At 43.5% G+C, this 22159-nt stretch overlaps 1 protein-coding gene across 1 annotated transcript in view; it reads left to right on the top strand.

Moving 5' to 3' along the window:
* The window catches only part of TBC1D10B (TBC1 domain family member 10B), a 255385-nt gene extending 238493 nt beyond the window's left edge, over positions 1 to 16892 (top strand). The window contains exons 8-9 of the mRNA XM_069244376.1: positions 7968 to 8122; positions 13123 to 16892. Of these exons, the coding sequence (XP_069100477.1) occupies positions 7968 to 8122; positions 13123 to 14079 (1112 nt within the window). The 3' untranslated portion in view covers positions 14080 to 16892. The remainder of the gene's footprint in view (positions 1 to 7967; positions 8123 to 13122) is intronic.
* Positions 16893 to 22159: the final 5267 nt, after the last annotated feature.

Below are 22159 nucleotides of genomic sequence, written 5' to 3'. Positions count from 1 at the left end.
GCTGAAGAAGGTGTACCCCTCTGTCTCTTTGGCTGGACTGCCTTGTTCAACATGATCTTCTCCGATTCCTATATCTTATCCAGTATTGGATCTTCCATAGATTCACATGCTTGAATCTCTTCCGTCGTTGGGAGAGATTCAAGCATGTGAATCTATGAAAGATACCAATACTGGATAACTGCAGTTACAGGTAAGTAACTAATTTCTTCTCCAGAACCTGCCCTACTGTGTTCCAGAAAACTTAATCTTAAATACCTGGATGATTGATACCTACATATGCTATTTCGAGGTTGCCACCACCTCAAAAATTATGCTCAAGAGCTCTAGCAAGACATTAAGCCAAGGGGTCTACAACTGTGGCATAGCTCTATCCAAACTTCGAAAATATTACTGGGCTTCCCAATTTGTGGTTGCAAACTAGTTGGCCTTCTCAACCCATAAGGACCCTTCCTTCATGATGGATAGACATTCAATGAAGTCCTGTAGTTACCTTATGACCATGTTTCATAACTGAGTAACATTTGCTTGATTGATTGAAATGTTTAATAAAAATAGGAATGGAGAATAAAACACACTGTTGTGTCGGTTTAATACAAGTATAAGAAGAATATCCTAATCCAAAGGCCCTGATATACAGAATCTAAGATGGTTAATCACATCATGGTAATAGAATTTCCATTTAGACACTGCACATTTATTGATCACATCAGGTCAGTGGAACTCTTAGTTTGGCACTACATATTACAAATAACCATCCGATCTGAATCAAATATTTTACACTTGTTTTCTGTTTTTAATGGTAATGAATCTAGACGTATGTATAAAACATTATTAAGTTGGATCTGTCTTCCAGAACTACTTAATTATTTACTAAACTTATGGTCCTATTGACTAAAGCATCAACCGAAGAATTTAAAAACTTGAATACACTTTTTCCTATTAAAACCCCTGGTAATGAGAAATATAGCAAGAAGTAATCTGCCAATTTACCTGAGCACACATTATGAGCAATGGTCCCATGGAGTTCTACCTCTGTGAGTCTAGGCCGATACCTCAACAAGATGCACACTCCTGTGGGAAATCATCTTAAAGGTTTTGGGTGCCTGGGTGGTTTCCATAGATGGGAAATTATAGGTATTAGCACATAGGAAACGTTTGGGACTCAACTGGGAGTAAAACCTTTTTAACTCCTGAAAAAATTAATACAAACCAGAGAACAAAGAAATATTCTGATGCCCACAGCTGAGGCATCCCCTGGCTGTCCATGCCCTAAGTAAAACCTCACTTGATTATAGTTCATCTTTGTAAAACAGGGTTCTGTCAGAGCTCCTCAATTATAAAGTGATATCTAATTTTACAAAAAGAATATAATAACTTGGTGGACACTCCATGAAAACTAAAAGAAAAATGAGCCATGGATTTAGAATAGCTTGGAAGCCTTTCTGGGCCTGAGAGAGAGCCATTGGAGAGAGATTCAGATATGTCCAAATCAAAATCTTACACAGAATATTTTACACAGTAGCACAGTACAATGTGGTGTAGCCAGTTGTGATCTCTCTCAGGGTATAGGCAGGTGAGACCCATACCTTGTGGTCCTGACCTCACTTTCAGCCCTTTCTTTTTTCTTAAACACAAATTCTGTTTATTGCAAGTTTTTTCAAATGTACATAGGGCAGATAAAAAAGAAGCAAGTGACATTATGCAATGTATTAGCACTACATTATATTCTTGGTAAATGAAGGTAGGCCCGTGCATTTTGTATAAGAAAACGCATCATAAAGAACTGACAAATAGGAGAGGGGGTTGAACAAGAGTAGGAGGTGAATCAGCCCTTGAGTCGAAGACGCCAGACATAAGTTGGCAGTGGTTGTCAAAGGTAATGTGTTTGATGGCATTTGTAGCGGTAGATTCACGTGCTTTGCATAAGTCCACCATCTAGAGTTTGGCTTGGAGTATTACAAGTTGTTTTTCTTCAAAGAAGGTTTTCGAGCCATGAGAACGAGTGACTCCTCCTCTCTGTAATACTGCGCATGGAAGTCTTTGTTAGAATTTCTTTCTGCTGTCGAGTTCAGACGTGTTTCCTCTCGCTCTGGTGGATCTTGGTTCGGGCCTTCTGAACTTAATCTACCTTTCTATAATACCATCTGTATTATTTCAATCATGTTTTCTATCTGTAGTCGATCCTATTAAACCATTGGTGTCGAGTTTTTCGCCCTTTTAGGGCCTACTTCAATGTCGAGCTGATGGAACAAACTCGGTTTCGATTCTGTCCTCGGTGTCCCACCAAGTTTCCATACACCAACCAGCATTTGGTGTGTAATCTCTGGCTATCTCCCGACCATTGAGAAGAGACTTGCGAGGCACTCATATAATTTAGATCTAAGAAGACTCTTCAGGACCGAAGAGCTTGACTGAAAATGGCGTCCAAGTCCACAGAAGATACACCCGATATTTTAGGTGAGGAACACGCGCAGGAAGAGGAAGAACAGAGTACGGCGCTTCCCTTCAGAGACTCGGATTACGAACATGACTCCGATGCGGACAGCCACTCCATACCTCCGGCGCAGTATGAGAGTACACCTTCCCCGTCACACCACCCAAAGACATCAAAAAAGTCTCCAGCACTGGTCCTCGGTCCTCCACTGCCTACAGGCCATGGTCTGATCCGAAAAACAAGTCTGGATGACCAACCTTCGGGTTTGGCACCGAAAATAAAGACAAAAGTGCATTCGGCACAGACAAAACGGACTGTTCCAGCTGTCTCAGTACCAAGGCGAAAAGTAGAGACATCGATTTTGGTGTCGAAAAAACATTTATTAATTTCGGAGCCAATACTTTTGGTTCGAATAAAAGGCTCCTTGACTAAATCTTCGGAGCCGAAAACTAAAAGTAGTAAGCCTACTACTTCCACACGAGAAACCTCTGACATACAACCAATTCTCTAGGTCATGGACGCTAGACAGCACAAATTACAAATTTAAAAGGGCACTGAAAGAATAATTGCTTCTCCCCCGGTGACTATTAAAAGGAAGTTAACCTTTCAAGAGACATTAGATGCTGGACCTCCAACAAAAAGGGTCTCAAAGGACAAAGAGAGAGAAAAGGCTTTTCAACAGAAACAGCCTTCTCCACCACATTCTCCTCTTCTTCCTCTTACCACATCACCCACTTATGAGGTGCAGTTCTTACCACAGAAATCCTCAGCATCACCACATAGGGAGGATCTTGGTGATATTCAGCAAAATACAGACCAATGGGATCTATATGACTCTGACCCCCTTACCTCAAATGATCCAGACTTGTACCCCACTAGACATTATCCACCAGAAGACACTACAGCATTCAGTCAGGTCATAGCAAGAGCAGCTGCATACCATAATGTGCAGATGCACACAGACCCGATAGAGGAGGATTTCCTTTTTAATACACTAACAACCACACATAAAGAACATCCAATGCCTCCCAATGCTACCTGGGATGCTTAGACATTCACCTGATATTTTTAAGGAACCAGTCAAAGCCAGAATTATCACTCCTAGAGTAGATTCAAAAAAAAAAAAACAGCTCCTTCAGACCCAGTTTTTAAAAGAACTCAATGACCACCAGTTTCAATAGTAGTTATTGCAGCAAGGAAAAGGGCTAACAGCCAATAAACAGGGGATGCATGCTCCTCCTTCAGATAAGGAGAGCAAAATGTTAGATGCTGCAGGAAAAAGGGTAGCCTCACAAGCGGCAAACCTTTGGAGATTAGCTAACTTACAAGCTGTCTTAAACATGCCCTTTGATAAGGAACATGTGTTCAGCCCAGAAGTGGACACAACTATAGAAAAGCTGAAAACAGATTCTGAAACGGCTAAAGCAGTGGGTGCATTATACACCACACCTACTAGAGGGGGCTTTCGTAGGCCACAATTTAGAGATGGTTTCAAGCCAGTGGCCACAATAACAGCATCCACTTCACAGCAAAAACACACATCTCAGATCTACACAAAGGTTCCTACAGAGCATCCAATATTAGAGGAAGAGGCAAACCATCTTCCTCCAGAGGTTCCTCTACTGCAGCAAAACATTGACTCACACACTAGTCCCACAGGTAACACATCTCCTGTGGGAGGAAGACTGGTAAATTTGTATCCACAATGGCAAGACATCACTTCAGACCAGTGGGTTCTGTCAATTATCCAACATGGTTATTGGCTGGAACCCACTTCTATTTCACCAAACATTCTGCCTCGTTCACACAGACTTACCCAGGACCATCTCAACCTACTAAAAGCGGAGGTACAATCACTAATGCTCAAAGGAGCCATAGAGTTACTGCCCATATCCCAACAGGGATCAGGAGTATTTTCGCTGTACTACTTAATACCAAAAAAAGATGGTACATATTAAGGCCTATTCTAAGTCTCAGGCCTCTCAATCTATACATTCTCTCAGAACACTTTCATATGGACACTCTACAAGATGTTATTCCCTAATGTCAAAAAGGACATTACATGATCGCATTAGATCTCAAGGATGCATATTTCCACATTTCACATCGCAAATACCTAAGATTTGTCATCGCAGGAAAGCACTACCAATTTCAAAGTATTACCATTCGGTGTAACAACAGCACCAAGCGTGTTTACCTAATACTTAGCGGTAATTGCAGCATTCCTCAGAAGGCAACACATACATGTCTTCCCATATCTAGACGACTCACTAATAAAGGTCAGTAGAAGCCAAGTCTGTCAACAACATACTCCGTATACAATAGATCTCCTACACAGTTTGGGCTTCACCATCAATTACCTCATATACCATCTACAACCATTATAAATACAGCTGTATTTGGGAGCAATTCTCAACACTCAGTCAGGATTAGCAAGGATTCAGGCACTTCAACACTTAATATCTCAACTACAGTACAACCACACTTATACTGTGAAGTTAGTGATGGAATTAGTAGGAATGATGGGTTCATGTATAGCTGTAGTTCCAAATGCAAGACTGCACATGTAGCCACTGCAGCAGTGCCTCGCAACAGTGGTCTCAGTCACAGGGTCAACTTCACAATCTAGTGTTGTTGGACCGCCAAACCTACCGCTCTCTGCAATGGTGGAATCACACCAGTCTGTCAAAAGGGCTGCAATTTCAGGTCCATGTGCCTCAGACCACCATCACAACAGATGTATCACAGATAGGTTGGGTAGCTCAACTCAACAATCTCACCATACAAGAGGAATGGGACTCCAACCAACAGACTTACCATGTAAATTACTTGGAATTACTTGCAGTATTCCTAGTACTCAAATTTTTTCTGACACAAATTGCACACAAAGCAGTGTTAATATGCACATAAAATATGAGAACAATGTAGTATCTGCAAAACCAGGGGAGGGGACACTTCTCTCAATTATCCCTTTTAGCCCAGTCAATTTGGAGATGGGAGATTCACAATCACATTCAAATAGTGGCAGAGTATCTCCCAGAGATGGACAATTAGTGGACCTCTTAAGCAGGACGCAGCAACAAGGCCATGAATGGAAAATTCTCCCACAAGTAATTCAGAAATACTTTCAAATGTGGGGGACTCCATATATAGACCTATTCGCCACTAAAGAAAACTCAAAATGCCAAAGCTTTGCATCCAGGTACGCACACCCACAATCCAAGGGCAATGCTCTATGGATGAACTGGTCAGGGGTATTTGCTTACGCTTTTCCACCTCTCCCACTCATTCCATTTCTGGTAACGAAGATGAGACAAACCTCGCTCACCTTGATTCTCATAGTTCCCACATGCGCACGTTAACATTGATACACAACACTGCTGGATCTATCTGTGGTACCTCATCACAAGCTATCAAACAGACCAGATCTGTTGACCCAAAAACAAAGGTCAAATCAGACACCCAAATCCCAGCACACTCAGTCTTGCGATATGGCTCCTGAAGTCATAGAGTTTGGTTAACTACAACTACCATCTGAATGTAAGAATATTCTAAAGGAAGCACGCAGACCCACAACTCGACAATGTTATGCTGCTAAACTAGAAAAGTTTTGTGTACTATTGTCAACCCAAAAATATTGACCCACTTAACGCTTCAGTACAAGAAATTGTATGCTATTTGTTACATTGACAGAAAGCAAATCTGGCATATTCCTCTATTATGCTTCATTTCGCAGCTATAGCTGCTTATCTTCAAAACAGAGAGCTTATTCTATTATTAAAGTTTTTATGGAGAGACTTAAGAGAGTAATCCCACCTAGGATTCCTCCAGCCCCTGTACGGAATTTAAACATTGTACTTGCAACACTTATGGGCCCACCATTTGAACTCATTCATGCTTGTACTCTACAGTTCTTATCATGGACATTTGCCTTTTTAGTAGCAATAACTTCTTTAAGAAGAGTTAGTGAAATTCAAGCTTTCACTTTAGAAGAACCATTCTTTCAGATTCATAAAGACAAATCCGTTCTTAGGACCAATCCAAAATTCCTACCAAAAGAAATTTCACGTTTTCATATCAGTCAGTGGATTTGTCAGTCTTCTTTCCACAGCCAGATTCAGTTGCAGAAAGAGCCCTACACACCCTTAATGTTAAAAGAGCTCTCATGTACTATATTGACAGAACAAAAGATTTTCGAAAGTCAAAACAACTTTTTGTAGCATTTCAGAACCTCACAAGGGTAATCCTATCTCAAAAAACAGTTTAGCCAGATGGATAGTGAAATGTTACCTTAAAGCTAAAAGACAGTTTACCAGTAGCTCCTAAAGCTCATTCCACTAGGAAAAACGGAGCTTCAATGTCACCTTTAGGGAACATACCAATAGCAGACATATGTAAAGCTGCTACATGGTCTACACCACACACATACTTACTAAACACTACTGTGTAAATGTTTTAGCTAGCCAACAAGCAAATGTTGGACAGGCAGTACTTAGGGCATTATTCCAACCTACTCCAACTCCTACATGCTGACAGCCGCTCATTTGGAGGAGACTGCTTTACAGTCTATGCAAAGCATGTGTAGCTACAGCTACACATGCCATAGAATGGAAAATGTTTCTTACCCAGTAGACATCTGTTCGTGGCTTGTAGCGCTGTAGATTCACATGGCCCTCCCTCCTCCCTGGGGGCCTGTGGCCATTGCGGTACCATATATTGTAATGTGTATAAACATTGCTTTTACATCTTATTTCTTGTGTCTATCAAAATACACACTCTTTACTTCACCCACCTGCGGGAAAACAGTCTACCAAAGACTCAATGCCCATGCGCAGTATTACCGAGAGGAGGAGTCACTCGATCTTATGACTCAAACCTTTTTCGAAGAAAAACAACTTGAAACACTCCAAGCCCAACACTGGATGGCGGACGTATCCAAAGCATGTGAATCTACAGCACTACATCCCACAAACCGATGTCTACTGTAAGTAGCATTTTCCCTATTGCTAGTTGAGGGTCTCAGAAGAAAGGTGGTCTTGAGAGCGGTGTATACAAAGGAAAAAAGAAAGGAGATGAGCAAGTAAATGTTAGGCCACTTGGATATGTAGGTGAAATCTCTGCGCTACTGATGTAAGATGTGCTAGTTGTAGGGTCACTATTTCCCCCTCCCCCAAGGGGGTGAGCTCCAAGTCTGGTGCAGGTTCTGGGCATTTTAGACTCGTCCGTATTCTGGCTTCTTTTTTTATCCTGTTTTGTGCTGTGCAGAGAGTATCCCTGTACAGTTGATTGCTGGCATGAGTATCTCCATAGGAGTACCTGTAGACGAGTCTTCACAGAGAGTAAATGGTGCCTGGGCACCAGAGGTACCATAGTATGTAGGGTTTCCTACCATCACAATATTGTTGATTGCAGTGGGCAGAGCAGTGTATGTTGTAGGGTAGTTAAGAACTGGTTCTCGTCAGTTCAGCAATAGGTTACAAATATAGCCTCTGAAAGCCAATATATATGTCAATCTCTTTTTATTTGTCCTAAGGAGTGAAGATTATTTTCCGCGTGGGACTGGTAATACTACGACACACACTGGGCTCTGTGGATAAGCTGCGTAGCTGTCAAGGAATGTATGAAACCATGGAAAAGTTGCGAAACCTGCCCACAGAGTATATGCAGGAATCATTTCTAGTGAATGAGGTAAGAAGTGTTGGGTTGAACACATGAGAACATACCTTGCAGCTGAAAACCTCAATTACCATAGGTCTTGTGTGTATGATTTTGAACAAATTCCCACAGTCAGGAACTTCAGAGGCGCTGCCAAACATATTTATACTGCGGTGGGTTCACTTGTCTCCTTCATGCTAGCTTGAGTCTGTTAACACCCCTGACTTTTCCGGAGATATCCATCTCTTTTGCAAGTGTTATGGGCCAAGAGCACAATTTTAGGCTTGGTATATGTATACATATATGTCTATATATATATATCCTCTGCTCCTGTTAATTGGCGGTAGATGTATACTTGAGCCACTGCCTCGCATTTGGAACCTAAGCTTAGAAGCCTGTGAGGGTTTCTTTTACAACTTTAATTATGTTTATATTGGAAGCCTGAGAGTTGGTTGCACCGTTTTCCTGATAAGTAGGAGGCATTGTTTGCCATTGATTAAATGTTTGTGCAGTTGTATTGTTCTTTTCTTAATTAGAACGTCCTTAGGCATATTTAGCTACCTGAAAATGGTTTTAAAAATTCTGAAGGCCATTGACAGCATCTCCATAATTCAGTGTTTCTCTCAAGTGGTTTCTTCAATAATATGCATGCATCTGACCTTTGCCCAGCATCAAGCTGAGTCCAATATCTGTGGGCGGTCTTCTTCCCAAAGATTTCCAGGACCTGTCTGGGAAAATTGGAGAATGGAAACAAAGCTAAATGTGCCTTTTTTCTAACATCTTCACACAATAGTCAACCCACAGCCACCTCTGCTGAAAATCTAACCTTATTTTATGTTGAATCCAAGATTTCAGCTGAAGCAACCTACTTTAGCATAGTTCCGGGAACTCCTCCTCCATGGTAAATCTGGGTGTTCCAAGGTGTGTTGTTTAAGTAGATCAGTCTGCCAATAATGCAGGAAAATATCCAGATTAAAGTCGGAGGGATCTAGATAATCTTTGTTTAACTACCTCATGTGACTGGTTACTTTTCACCACAATCTATGCCTATTTGCATTTCGTATCTTCGTGCAAATGATTACATGGACCAAACACGGATGTGACCAAAGCCCACATATCCGGTTACAATGAATTTATTGAGCTGGTGAAGAGCGTCTTCCTGCATTCACACACTTTCTGCACCACGCAGCACTGTTATTAGGTGCTTATTCTTTCTTTTACAGGAGTTCTGCCCCATACACAGCGAGGAATGAGCATAGAGTGGAAGCATAGGTCTTTTTGTCTCTTTATGCACAGCAGGACGCCTTTCAGGCTATTGATTTTACTGGTGGTACCTCTTCATCTGATAGTGATTTTTAGCTCCAGACTCCTTACCTTTGATTTTCCCAGGCGTCAGGCTGAATCCAGGAACTTTTGCTGAGCAATACCCCTTGCACAGGCTGTCGGTTAGCTCCATTCGGCTCTGCGTGGCGTCACTATAAAGGCGCCACCTAGGTGAGTGGGTGTCAGTTACTTTTATCATAACTTCCCACACCGTAAGCGCAGAGCCATGACAAGAACTGACGCAATGTGTGTCCGGGACATCACGTCCGACACCAACGACACGGCGTGGAGCCGAAAAGAGCCACCCTATGGCGAGCGCAAGGGGAATTGCTCAGCAAACGTTTCCGGATCCAGCCTGACGCCTGGTTAAATCAAAGGTAAGGAATCTGCAGCAAGATATATTCTCTACCGAAGGTAAGTAACTTGTTCTATTGTACCATAATCCTTCCCAGTCCTTCTCCTCCGCCCTTTTTCACAAATTGCATATCACTGTCTAAAATTGGGACTGTATTTCAAATGTGTTTGTGACACCTCTTCAGCTCCAAAGTCCATTTATTTTCCCATAAACATTGACATCCTCGGTTTCAAAAACATGTCTCAAGAAGGAAACAATTAACACTTTATCAGGCAGTGCAGTAGGACCAACCTCCCATAAATAGCTGTTTCATACCATAGCAGTTTATTCACCAAAATGCACGAGCTAGTTGAACTGGCTTAGTGGCTTTCTAAATCCCAATATCTGGATTTGTTGACATAACATGACCTTTGAATCAGCCATCCTGGTACCATCACAAGAAGTTACATGTGCCTGATTACCTATCCGGACTTAAGATCACTAAAAACACGGATATCCTGCGGTAATCGCATATATGTCTCAAAATACAGCATCAGTAGTCCACACACCGTTATTGTATGACCAGACATACCCTGAAATGCTGAAGCACAGCTTTAGTTGTTGAGACACAGGCTCATGTCTTAAGTCATGGCTTCAAAGGCTCATGTACAGCCTGATAGGACCAGACAGAAGGCCAAAATAACGAACGTCAGCACTAAATGTCCAATTACAGTCTTTCATGCCCAGATATGTCATTAGATTTCCTAGCACATCCATCATATACCAAGGTAGCACCTTACATGCCCATGCTTAGCTTCAAATGTTAAGAAACATGTAGAGCTGGTAACCGCCCTGCCATGCTGTTTTAAAACTTAATTTATACTGCCATGTGTATATGGTCAGAATCTTTAAAAAAAATCTGGGAAACCACATCGGATGTGTCTTGCTATCCAAGTAAGAGCTTTTGAATTGAGTATGATTTCTAGTGGCTCTTGCTTCGCTGGGGTACATAGAACCAAGTGCCTTTCCTGTATACATCAAAACTTTCTATTTCAGGGGGCCCATAGTCAAGTTTCATCTGTTTAATTAATTTGATAAGCCATTGCTAAAGAGGTTTCACACCTCCATGCATTCGTCCTCTGGTTTTCACATTCCTCATTAGCCATCTTCAATGAGAATTCTGAATTGTCGAGCAATGATGTAAAGGCAAATGAAGTGAAGTGAATACGTTCCTGTTTAATGCCTATTTTATTCCATGTTTGCAGTGTTGCTCTAACAAATGGTGAGACATAGAGGTTCTTAGCTCTCAATTGTTTCTGAACCCAATACCTCTAAACGGCGCTGTTCCTAAAGCATATAGTGAATGAATCTCCTGGCGTTCTATGTCTTTCCTGAGCCAGTCATGCATAAAACTCAACTGTGACCCCAGACAGTACTGTGGTAGATATGGGGTAACATGGCTGAAACCTATACCAGTGAAGGACTGTTCTCACTCTTCTGGCCCCTCATTAGTTATGTTTTTGAATGTAGCTTGGAGCTTCGTCTCCCGGGGCTGTTAAAGTGATACCTGAAGTTTTGACAAAGAAAAGGAGGCCCTTGTAACAATTCTGCCCATACTGTCTGTCTGTTGTGAAGACTTCCCAAGCTTTTTTCTATCATTCCATACATTATTTCAGTACTTTGACATTAAAGTTCCTCATTGTTCAAGTACGATATCTGCCTGCCTTCTGGGATATTCTAATGCCTTGAGATCTTAAGATAAGGTATTCGCTTTAAAAATGGTCATATTGACCTTCAAATGTGAGACTAGTTGTGCAGGCTAGTAAGCTTCAAGCTTAGTAAGAGCCCAGGATATGATCAGTGACTGAACATATTCAGTTTGAAAACATCCCTCTCCAATATGATGCCCTGTATTGCCGTACTTCTGCACATTCTTTTCCACCTTAAGGGCAAAGTTACCTTAATTCCAGTACAAGTTGACTTGCATCACTGTTACCTGTCCCATGAAGAGCTCTTCAAACCCCGTTCCCATCAGCAAATCATCTAAAATGTCCAATCCACTGTATTGAATGTCTTCTTTTAACTGCTATACTTCACAACGTTTGTTTATATGAAGGCCCTCCGTTGTGTTATTCCCTGTTTGCACCCCATATAAAACTTGTCTGATTTGAGTTTACCGGTTGAGGCATCACCCTGTCTAGTCTTTCCACTAGAGATCTGCTAAAAAATGTGCGTTTCACATGCAGAAGTGAAAGGTAAGTTAGCTGTAAACAAATCCAGGATTAGCAGTTTCACCCTCTTCGGGAGACTGACACAACTTCTTCTCTTGCAGTATGTTTCCAATAGAGCCCAATTCTCTACAGTCTCTTTGTATTATTGTTGCCTGTTAAGGATCATAATAAAATATGATGTCCATTAAGGCTCATAACTATGATATTAGGCAAGAGCAGTTACATTTAATTTCATAGTCCGCTTGTGCATGTATCTTTGCTTGATGAACTCAAGCAATCTGAGAAGTGAGGTGGCACATAAAATATAGTGTTGGAAAACTGCAATTTCAGCTAACTAACTTTTTAATCCATGGCTCTTCTCATTATTCCATTAGACGCAACTCAGTGGATCCAAGCTTCAGAATTTTATTTAACAAGTTTAGCTTGTCAGTTTGGTACTTTGCTCTTTACCCACTTGCCATTTCCTCTTCTCAGCCAAGAGAATGGTTGTTGTGCTGTTTTCGCTCCATCCATTTTCTTCTCTCCCTCTCCTCTCCCACACCACTCCCCTTCCTCCCCTATTTCCCTTCCACCACCACAGAAAATCCTTCTCTTGAAGTAAATACTGGTCTACTTGAAGTAGAGCGGACACTTCCTCAACCACATGTTGCTGAATGACATCACTGATCCTATATGAGCAAGACCACACTGAAGATAGAAGAGCTGGAGAAGATAAGCAGCCGAGTGCTTCTCGTGGTGTCAGGGTCCATCGTGGAAAGGATGTGTCTGTTTACAGTCAAATATCACAAAAGCCCACAGTCTACTGTGCTCATTTCTGTATTACAGTATGTTTTACTGATGCTAAGGAGACATTTGTACACACCTGTCCATCCCCCCATCCCAGTGTAGACACTGTTTATTAATAACCACTGGGTTTGTTGCAAGTTGATATGGAGAGTCGGGGAAATAGTGACTGTTAGGAAGTATGCAGGCTAATGTGTACTCCTGGCTTACACATAGTACCACTCATCACAGAGGTTTTACTTTTCACGATTTGTCTATTAGTGGGACGTTTAAGACACCAGGGAATTCAAGGAGTCTGAGTAATGTAAATATTCACAACCTAAAAATGCGTGTATTATAATGACATCCTCTTTGTCTTGCAGGTAAGTGCTCTGCCTGTGACAGAGGCCTTAATTGAGCGCGAGAACACCACCCAGCTAAAGAAGTGGCGTGAGAATCGTGGTGAGTTGCAGTATAAGCCATCACGTCGACTCCATGGCACACGTGCCATCTTCGAGGAACACCACCGCATGAACCCACCACTAACCACGAGCTCCAGCCTTCTCAGTCTGACCAGCCTGCGGCGGGCCTCCAAAGAAGATAGGTGGCGTGACAAGGGGCAGAAAGATGCTTCTGGTTTCTCACCAGCCCACTCCATTGGCAACCTGGCAATTTCCTCTGGGCCCACAGCCGCCCCACCTGCAACTCTAAACGTGAGCTCTAACAACATAACTAAGACCAAAGGCCAGAAGACAAAGGGGAAGGCAGATGGGGAAGTGAAAAAGCCAACTCTAGGGCCTGTGCCTTCTGTCCAGGTGGTATCTGAGGGACTGCACCCGGCTCTGCCCTCTCCCACAGGCAATATTATGCCCCTCGGGGAGCCAAAGAAAGCCAAGGACCGCAAGAAAGAGAAAGATTATGAGAAACAGCGAGCCAAGGAGCAGAGGGAGAAAGAGAAACAGGACAAGGAGCGAGAGAGGCTGGAGAAAGAGCGTGAGAAAGAGCTTGAGAAGCAGCGAACCAAAGAGCAAAAAGAGAAGGAAAGACTAGACCGAGAGAGAGAGAGACTGGAAAAAGAGAAGGAGAAGAAGCTTCAGAAAGAGAGGGCAAAGGAAGAAGCCAAGTTGAAGAAGGAGCGAAAGATGTCCTTTCGCAGGAAGGAGTCTTCCGATGTACTTTCAGGGGCTCAGGAAAAAGGGACTGGAGATGCCTCAACAGTCTCTGAAAAGGCAGATGGTAGTGACAATGCAAGCATACCAGTGTCTCATGTGGCAGCTTCGGAGAAATCTGGCCCTGCTGACAGCTCTGGTGCAGCTGTGGTTCAGGATTCCTACTTCTGAGGTAGAAAAAGATGTGATATTGGATAAGAGCAGCAAGCTGGAGTGTTCTCCATTTGGCCAGCACAGCTGGCACTGTCACAATGATGGGAGCCATCCTGTGTCGTAACCTGATGCACTAGTTGTATACCCATCACAGCAGGAGATAGGCAAGATGAGGCGGTGGCAGAGCCAATAGCTGGGTGTCTCTACTCATCTCTCCACCCTGTTGGACTTTTCTGTTGCTGTTGTAACGTAACCAAGCTTGGGACGCTCCTTCTAGCTTGATCAAATGATGTAGGTTTGAAAGACTGACAATATTTCCACAATAACAAATATTTGTCTGCTTCTCAGTCACCTCGGTTCCCCTTAACCACTTCACCACTACTTTTTGGTCTTAATTTTGAACTCCGTGCTCGTCTTTGAACACAGTTGAGAATTTGTCAAAATCCCATAGGTGCGTTATCACTTCTGCATACCTCCTCCTGTGCCAGGGAAGGGTCAAGTCTTAAGAATGGATTGTGTTGTTGAAAGTCTGTGGGATAATCCTCATGTTTTAGGGAGAATGCAGAGATTTGTGGGAAGGTGGTTCCCATGAATGTGTCACTGTATGATGAGTGATTTTTCATGATGTATGAAGGCAAATGACTGCCTATGGCGGCGTTCAAATGGAGGGTCACTGTGACAGATAATACCATTCTGGGACAGGATGCATGGCCTTTTTTTTCCACTGAAGTAGTGAGGGTGATGTATTATCCTCTACAGAGGTTTAAGGGTGTGGGAGAGGAGGAACTGGAGGAAGAATTTGAATAGGAAGAAAGTAGAGATGACTGTGTTTGTTAGCACTTGGATTTCTGGGATCTGTGTAGCAAGATCTGCGTTTGCTGTTCCATTGCCCAAACAGTCATCTTCCCCAGAAAAAACTATTTGGCCCCACAAATGGGGCACCACACAGGATTATAATTAAGGTACAGAGGCACAAGGGCTCTGTAACGATATTGCAGTGTCTTCTCTCTGTTTTGTTGCCCCTTCATAAAGCTGTTTACTGACACCTAATCTAGAGCCACAACTGCAGCAGTTGAGCTCAGAACTAAAACCTGCTGTTAAATTGACCAACATGGATTCCGTGGTCCCCTGGCATGCGTTTCCTGTGGAGGGCAAGCCTTCATCGACCAAATAGGATACGTCTTTACTAGCTTTACCCATTTAGGATTTGACTTTGTAATCACATCCCATGCATTACACCACCTCACCAAACCTTGCCTGTGTTGTACATGCCTTAGCTAAGCCCTGCCGGTGTGGTACACCAAGCACTGCACATTTAGGAAATGCCTTTCCCAAGCTCCGCACATGAAGGACATGCTTTTTCCAAACGCCACTCATGTAGACACACAACCAAGTCCCACTAATGTAAAATAAGCCTTTATCATCCCCATCCCATTTAGCATACGTGTTGCATAAGCCATGGCCTTGAAGGACATAGCTTCAGGGCATATCCCTGTAGTGCATGCTGCTACCAAGAGAGAGCCTTGTCAAGGCAGAATACACCTTCTTCAGTGCAGCCCTTGTAGGCCATGCCTTGCCTCTGAACTCTGATCTTAATCAAGCCCAATTCGTGTTGACCCCTTTTATGCAAGTACTGCCTTAGTTAAGGCTAAATCTATAGTACACACCTTCTCAAACTCTGACTTCCTGATCTACATCTTCCCTTAAGCCAGCCCTTATGGTATGACATACCCTGTCTGAGTAGGACACTTTTTTCCGTAGGTTTCCTCATCTACTACAACACTGTTTCTGAGCCTTGCTTAAGTGAAGTTTGCCTTCTTCTCCACCCCCTTAGTCCTCCAAGCTCAATGGTTTTACAGTTCTGAGGCACGGAGACTACATGGGCTGCATTTCAGAGATATCTGAAGGCTGACAGTGCCTCCCTTTCACCTCTGGGGTTTAGGGGCTTTCATCGGCAGTACCTCCTTTCTTCAATGTAGAGACACTGTGGGTCACACTTACTGGATAGCAGTTTGTGGCTCCTCTTTAACTGTACTTCTGTCAGCCTCTATGCCACTTTTCAATTCCTTTTTGATTTTTCACTCAGGATTAACTACATTTTTATGAACAAGTGAGTTAATTAGCCAAACACCTTCCTCTTACTTATTTGAAATGTGGTTTACATCTCAGAGTGCACTCACGGCTTGGCCACCATGTTATGATTAGTCCTGCATATTTTGCCGTATGTACTTTGCTTTTGGTCTTGTAGGTTAGGCTTGGCTGATCTGTGCGCTCTGAGAATTGCTCGGCCCACTGGGTAAGAGTTGTGTATGCAAGGCTTGGACTTACCCCTAGACTACAAGTTCTGGACACTGGGCCATTCCAAGTCTCTGTTTTCAGCATCTTAAACCTGGGGCATTGCCAATGCTCTGTTCTCTAGGTCCTGCTGTTGGGACCAAAAAAAAAAGGACCTTTGTTCTGCAGGTAAGTCTGGGGCAGGACTCTGCTCTTGGTGTACGGAAGGTCAGACAAACCCATACTGCCGTAATCTGTTCTCTCTAGGTCATTGCAGGTGGGCTCTGACCCGCTCGCTTCTTAATGAAAACTGCAAAAGGATCCTTGCCTATTCTTGGATTTCAGAGCCACGCTGTTAGATCATGACCCATAATTTCTTTTGTTTTGTCCTGCAAGGCACTAAGGGGCCAAGCGGCATGATCATGTTCTGAGAGTGTCCTCATCCCCTGTTTCACTTTGTTGTAATTTGCACTGTTGCTCCTTGCTGTTGAAAAACTATTTGATCTTCTATTTGGAAAATAAAGCCCGAATGGTGTGGTTTACAGCAGTAACACGTTAACCATAAACTGGAAAATACCTAGACTCGTATCCTGTGTGTGTTGGCTGGACATGGAAAGAATAACTACAGTGATGATATCTTTGTGCTGGGGTCTTCCTCTGCAACGAGGTGGTTTATACCAGGTCGTCTAATCTTAGAAAGCCGATTCTAACTTGGCCTGACTATCCCAATTTTAGGTATGGACATGTGTGAAAAAGACCTAGCTTGCTGGTTGCTTCCCAGGAATGACCTATGTGGATGCTGAGCTCAGAGCCCAGCAGAACCTTTCGCAATCCTGGCATGAAAATGTAGATGCCAAGCCCAACTAAACTGTTTGTCCATGGCATAGTACAAAGCAGAAACTGGAAACGCAGGGCCCAGTTAACCTGTCTGCCAGGACGAATTGAAGCCTGTCCTGCGCAAGCATGTTGCCATACAGATGATCTTGTGGTTCAATCAACCTGTAACTCCCAAGCGTAGGAACATAATCACACAGGAAATCTATGGCCCAACCAATCTATCCTTACCTTCAATTGTACCATAGAAATACAAGAGGCCAAGGGACCAAAACTATCAGCCCCTCGAGGGCAAACTATCATACAGATCTGGTAAAGGGAATTCCGGGCCTAAATTGCCTGTGCCACACAGGTGTACCACCATAACACTACAGGTAATCCAGGGTTTGACCCTCCTGTCAATGTTGATGTTAAGCAGGAAAGTTTTGTGAGTAACCATCCCAAAGGTCGGTCTCTCTCTCCCTCTCTCCCTCTCTCTCTCCCTCTCTCCCTCCCTCCCTCCCTGTAATGTGATCGACCCCCCCCCCCCCCCCCCCATTCTTCAACACGGGCTTCGTGGCATGGCCATTCATTGCAGACCCCACTGATGAAAGCACCTCATATGCAGTGCAACACCTTTCCCTTTGTAAATATTAAAGTATATAAATATATATATATAAATATCCCTTCTAATTATATTATGTCCATACACAATTTTGCCTTGACCTTTTATTTAACGGACTGACACTGGAACAAGTGTGACCCCCCCCCATCTCCTCCATGTGGCGCTAGCAAGTGCACTTGGAAGTTGCTCTTGTTGCGCCAAGACGTCGTGTTTACATTTGTCATTTTGTTTCTTTTTTAATAGTGTGTATGTATGACCGCTTGTTCTTGGACATACCTGGTAGGAACAAAAAAAGCGACTGCTTTCTCAGTTTTTTCTGACTATGCTGTAATATTGTTGATCATGTGAATGAAATCCTCGCCCTTTTCCATTGCAATACAGACTGCTTTATTCTAACCAATCTCTAAGCCACACGGCTTGTGTCTCTTGTCTTCATTTCTCATATCACCTTGCATCTTGCCTATGAAGACCCCAGATTCTAACTGCCTGTTGCAAAATTACAAGATCCCAATCCCTGTTTCGACATGAAGTTCTTCATATAATGTTACGTGTAATATATTGTTTTGTAATTAATTGTATATAGCACTTTATACTACCCACTGAGATGAGCCAAATCATATTATCTAATGGGTGACATTCTCCCCTTCAGTCTAGCTTCTGTATCTTACGCCTTACACCCACTTTGCAGCCAGTCTTACAGCACATATTAGACAGCATCAGTACATGCCATCTCCATCTCTGTACATTCTTCCTAACCACCTCACACATCCTTCAAGAACTCAACTCCAACAAGTATAGTACATAACTCGAACACAGATAGACTTGGCTGGCTAAGCAGTTATGTAATCCAATAAATCTCTGACCTTTGGCAGGATTTCTTAGCAGCTTCAGTGTCATCTGGGTTCCAAGAGCTTTTCACTGTTTAGTCATTGATACTTCCAGTCCCAGCATAGGGCCCCAACAGGACTTTTCAGTGTGATTAACATCCTCGTTGAAACTACTAAGCAGGTAAAATAGCATGTTGAGCTCTTCTGCTAGGTTGACCCCGTAGACATCTACTACACTGTTAAAGTAGAAGGGGTTCTGAACAGATGGTATTATTTACCAGTAACTGATTAAAAAATAACGGGTTTAACAGCACATGAAGCTGCATTGCTGACCAAACACTTCTCTTGTTTAATTTGATTTTTACCTATAAACAAAAGAAAACCTTTCATAGAGACATACATACAAAATACATTGTTGGACTAGGGCACTTAATAATCTCAGAATGCACCACAGTGGCAGTTTTACTCGAGGCCGTTTTCCTTGTTTACCATTAGGATCACTAGACTCCTCTTGGTACTTCACGTTTTTAAAAAATAATAATTTTTCGTTACTTCACACATTTATTTTAAGTTCTGTCGGGCAAGTTTATAAAATTAGTTAAAAAAATGTCATGGTTGATCAGCAAATAGAGACTACTTTTTTGGTAGGATTCAACCAGATGCTCAGCTGATCGCTTAACAAACCTTATGTCCTCCTTGGTGTGGGGGTTGGGAAATGAGAGGCTGACTTTGGGCTGGCCTTGTCTGTGTCCTCCCTAACCAGAGTCTATACAAATACAGGAACAGATAAGTCCAAAATGTTGGTTTCTGTTTCTCTATATGCATGGAGCAGGGATTCATACAAAAATGTATGGCCTGGCCACGCACACCAGCCTGGGTGCCATGGTTCGTCATTGGCCCGTCACACACACCAGTAAATACAATAGTGGCGGGTAGGGTCCGTTCAGGTACCAGGAAATACTTTGTTGCAATAGTGGAATGTGGGATGCAATATGTGAGTATATAACAATATTTGCTACCTTCCCAGTTAATTCACCTTATTGCTGGGAATGCCCAAGAGAGGATTAAAAGAATCGTGGTAGTGCTTGGGATGCTAATTACCCCTCCATCTTCTAGGCTGACATGTTTCAGCCCTTACATGGGCACCTTAATGGGGTCGCTGGCTTTTTTCAGGACCAGTGAATCTCTTATCCTACTTTAGTTTCTAATCACATCCATCCAGCATGCAAACTTACACTACCCACTTGTGTTTGTCAGCCGAGAAAAGTTAGCTGAAATCAGCGTTTGGTGGTGTTGGTGGCCCCTAAACTAAATTGGAGCTGGCCACATGGATGGGGTCACAGGAGGGAACCTTGTAGTCATACAATCATCAGAGGTCCTCCCTCACTGGAAACCTGTAAGTATAAGTGAGCTCTTCAGGTCTAGGGCCCTCTTCAATTTAGTTTAGCTATCATTCCTATTGGAGACTCTCCATGATAGAAGTTTATCTCGTTCAGTGTTACCTTTGTTTCCTGTTCTACTTGGCCCTACCATGGACCTGTTATTAACACCTGAATCTGTAGTGCATACACCAGGTAATTGGCATACAAATACAGCCCTCTTGATCAGGATTTCCTATTTTGAAAGGAAGACCCAACACCTCACTCGTAGCAGCTACAAAAATGGGCCATGCAACTGCTCCTTCACTGTACTGCCAGAAAATGAAATTAATGGGTTATATACAGTTTGCCTCAAGGTATGTGGCATACCAGCAGCACAAGTGAAGTCTGCAAGTCGCAGTGCTCTTCTTTACAGGGATGATTGCATCCTTTAGGATGTTCTTCAAAGATTTGCAGATAGCTGTCCACAAGAGGAAAAGGATGCCTTCAACTGGTTAATTTCTAAGGCCATGCTCATGTTCAACCACATAACGTGTTTTCTGCCTTAGCAGCTCATGGCTAATGTTATGACTTAGCAGTAAATTTTGACTGTGCCAGCCCAGAAGTGAATTTGGAAACTCTGGCACTTCCTTCTTTGTTTTAATGCAAATGCAGATGAAATGCTGGACAGAAATCTGAGACAAGGTTGCATAGAGGTGTTGGTCTGGAGTGATATAGTATATAGAACATCATTACAGAACATGTCTGATAGAGACATCTAGCTGCAGATTCCTTACCTTTGAATTCTCAGCCGTTAGACTGGATCCTGTAGATGGTGTCAGTCAGCTCTGCGTCCGTCGTCTGCGCTGGATGAGACGCCACAGGTCCTATATAGGTGCTACCCTGGCACGCTGATGTCAGTTATTTTCTTTCCGTGCCAGCAAAGCGCTGATCCGAAGAGCGCTACCCCTCACTCAATTTTTGACTGCCTTTTTTGACTTTTTGTTGAGAAATTGTTTGAATTTTACTACTGGTGCATCAAGGATATCTTCTAGAAAGACAGGATTCAAGCCTGTAGGTCCTGTCATCGGGTGATGCCCGTGACGGATCCACACCTCTCACTTCTCCTCACGCGTCGCCCAACGAGACGAGAGCACATCAACGCTCTAGGCCTCGTTCTGTGGAACCTGGGCCTGGGCCGACTCCGTGCCTCCCTGAGTTTCTGGGAGCTGGAGCGACTTCTACCCAACTCCAAGAGTTCTACGACGCCCTGCGCCTCATTTTTGGGCAGCCCGACCCTGCTGGAGTGCCTTTGGGTCCCGAGCAGTCACATGGAGAGCTCCTTCAGGTCCCGCGCCAATGCCTTAAGTCTCTGTGCCGTGAGGCTACCAGGGGTCCAGTCCTGTATCTGGACCAGCGCCGGTCATGCCTCCTCAACCTAACTCTATGCCAGTCTCAACGCTGTCCATGCTCACAGGCGACACCATCCCCATTGCAATCACTGACTCAAACACAGCCTGTTGGGCGTCCTACGATGTCGACTCGGGAGCCGACAGGAGCTCTGCCTCCTTGTTCGGATCCTCAGCCCTTCTCCTATGGGCTAGGCTTCGGCTATGAATAGGAGGTGTCACTGGACCTTTTAGAATGCCAGCCCCATGATCAAATGGGATGGCGTGAAGACTTGGGTGAGGCCAGCGGACAGGATACTTCTCCAGGTTCTGGCATGCTTTCTCCCCCTACCATGGCTATGTAGGAAGGAGCATCTTCTGCTATGGTGGTGAGGAGGGCCGCCAAGGTCCTGGACCTTCAACTGCCCTCTTTGGCCGTCAAGAAGAACCTTTTGAAAGAGGTGCTGCAACCGGGAGCTTCCTCCTCAGAACCCCTGCTCCTGTTCAATGATGCCCTTACTGACGGCCTACTGGGTACCTGGTCCATACCCAGCACAGTGGCTCCTGTGAACAAGGCGCTTGCACGCCATCACCTTGCACCTGGGGACCCAAGTTCCTTATCACAACACCCCACCCCTGAGAGCTTGGTGGTCCAAACCTCTACCTCTCATGGCACGTTCCCTTCCGCTCCCCCAAACAGGAAATCCATAAGGTTGGACTCACTTGGGAAGAAGATGTTTTCTTCCGCCAGCCTTGCATTGTGGTCCACAAGCCTTTTGTGCCATTATTACCACACGTTTTGGCATACGGTTG

The sequence above is a fragment of the Pleurodeles waltl genome, chromosome 7 (assembly GCF_031143425.1).
Source record: "Pleurodeles waltl isolate 20211129_DDA chromosome 7, aPleWal1.hap1.20221129, whole genome shotgun sequence".
In the NCBI taxonomy this organism is placed as follows: Eukaryota; Metazoa; Chordata; class Amphibia; order Caudata; family Salamandridae; genus Pleurodeles; species Pleurodeles waltl.
The sequence above is the reverse complement of the archived record's forward strand: the minus strand, read 5'-3'. Positions and strand labels throughout refer to the sequence as shown.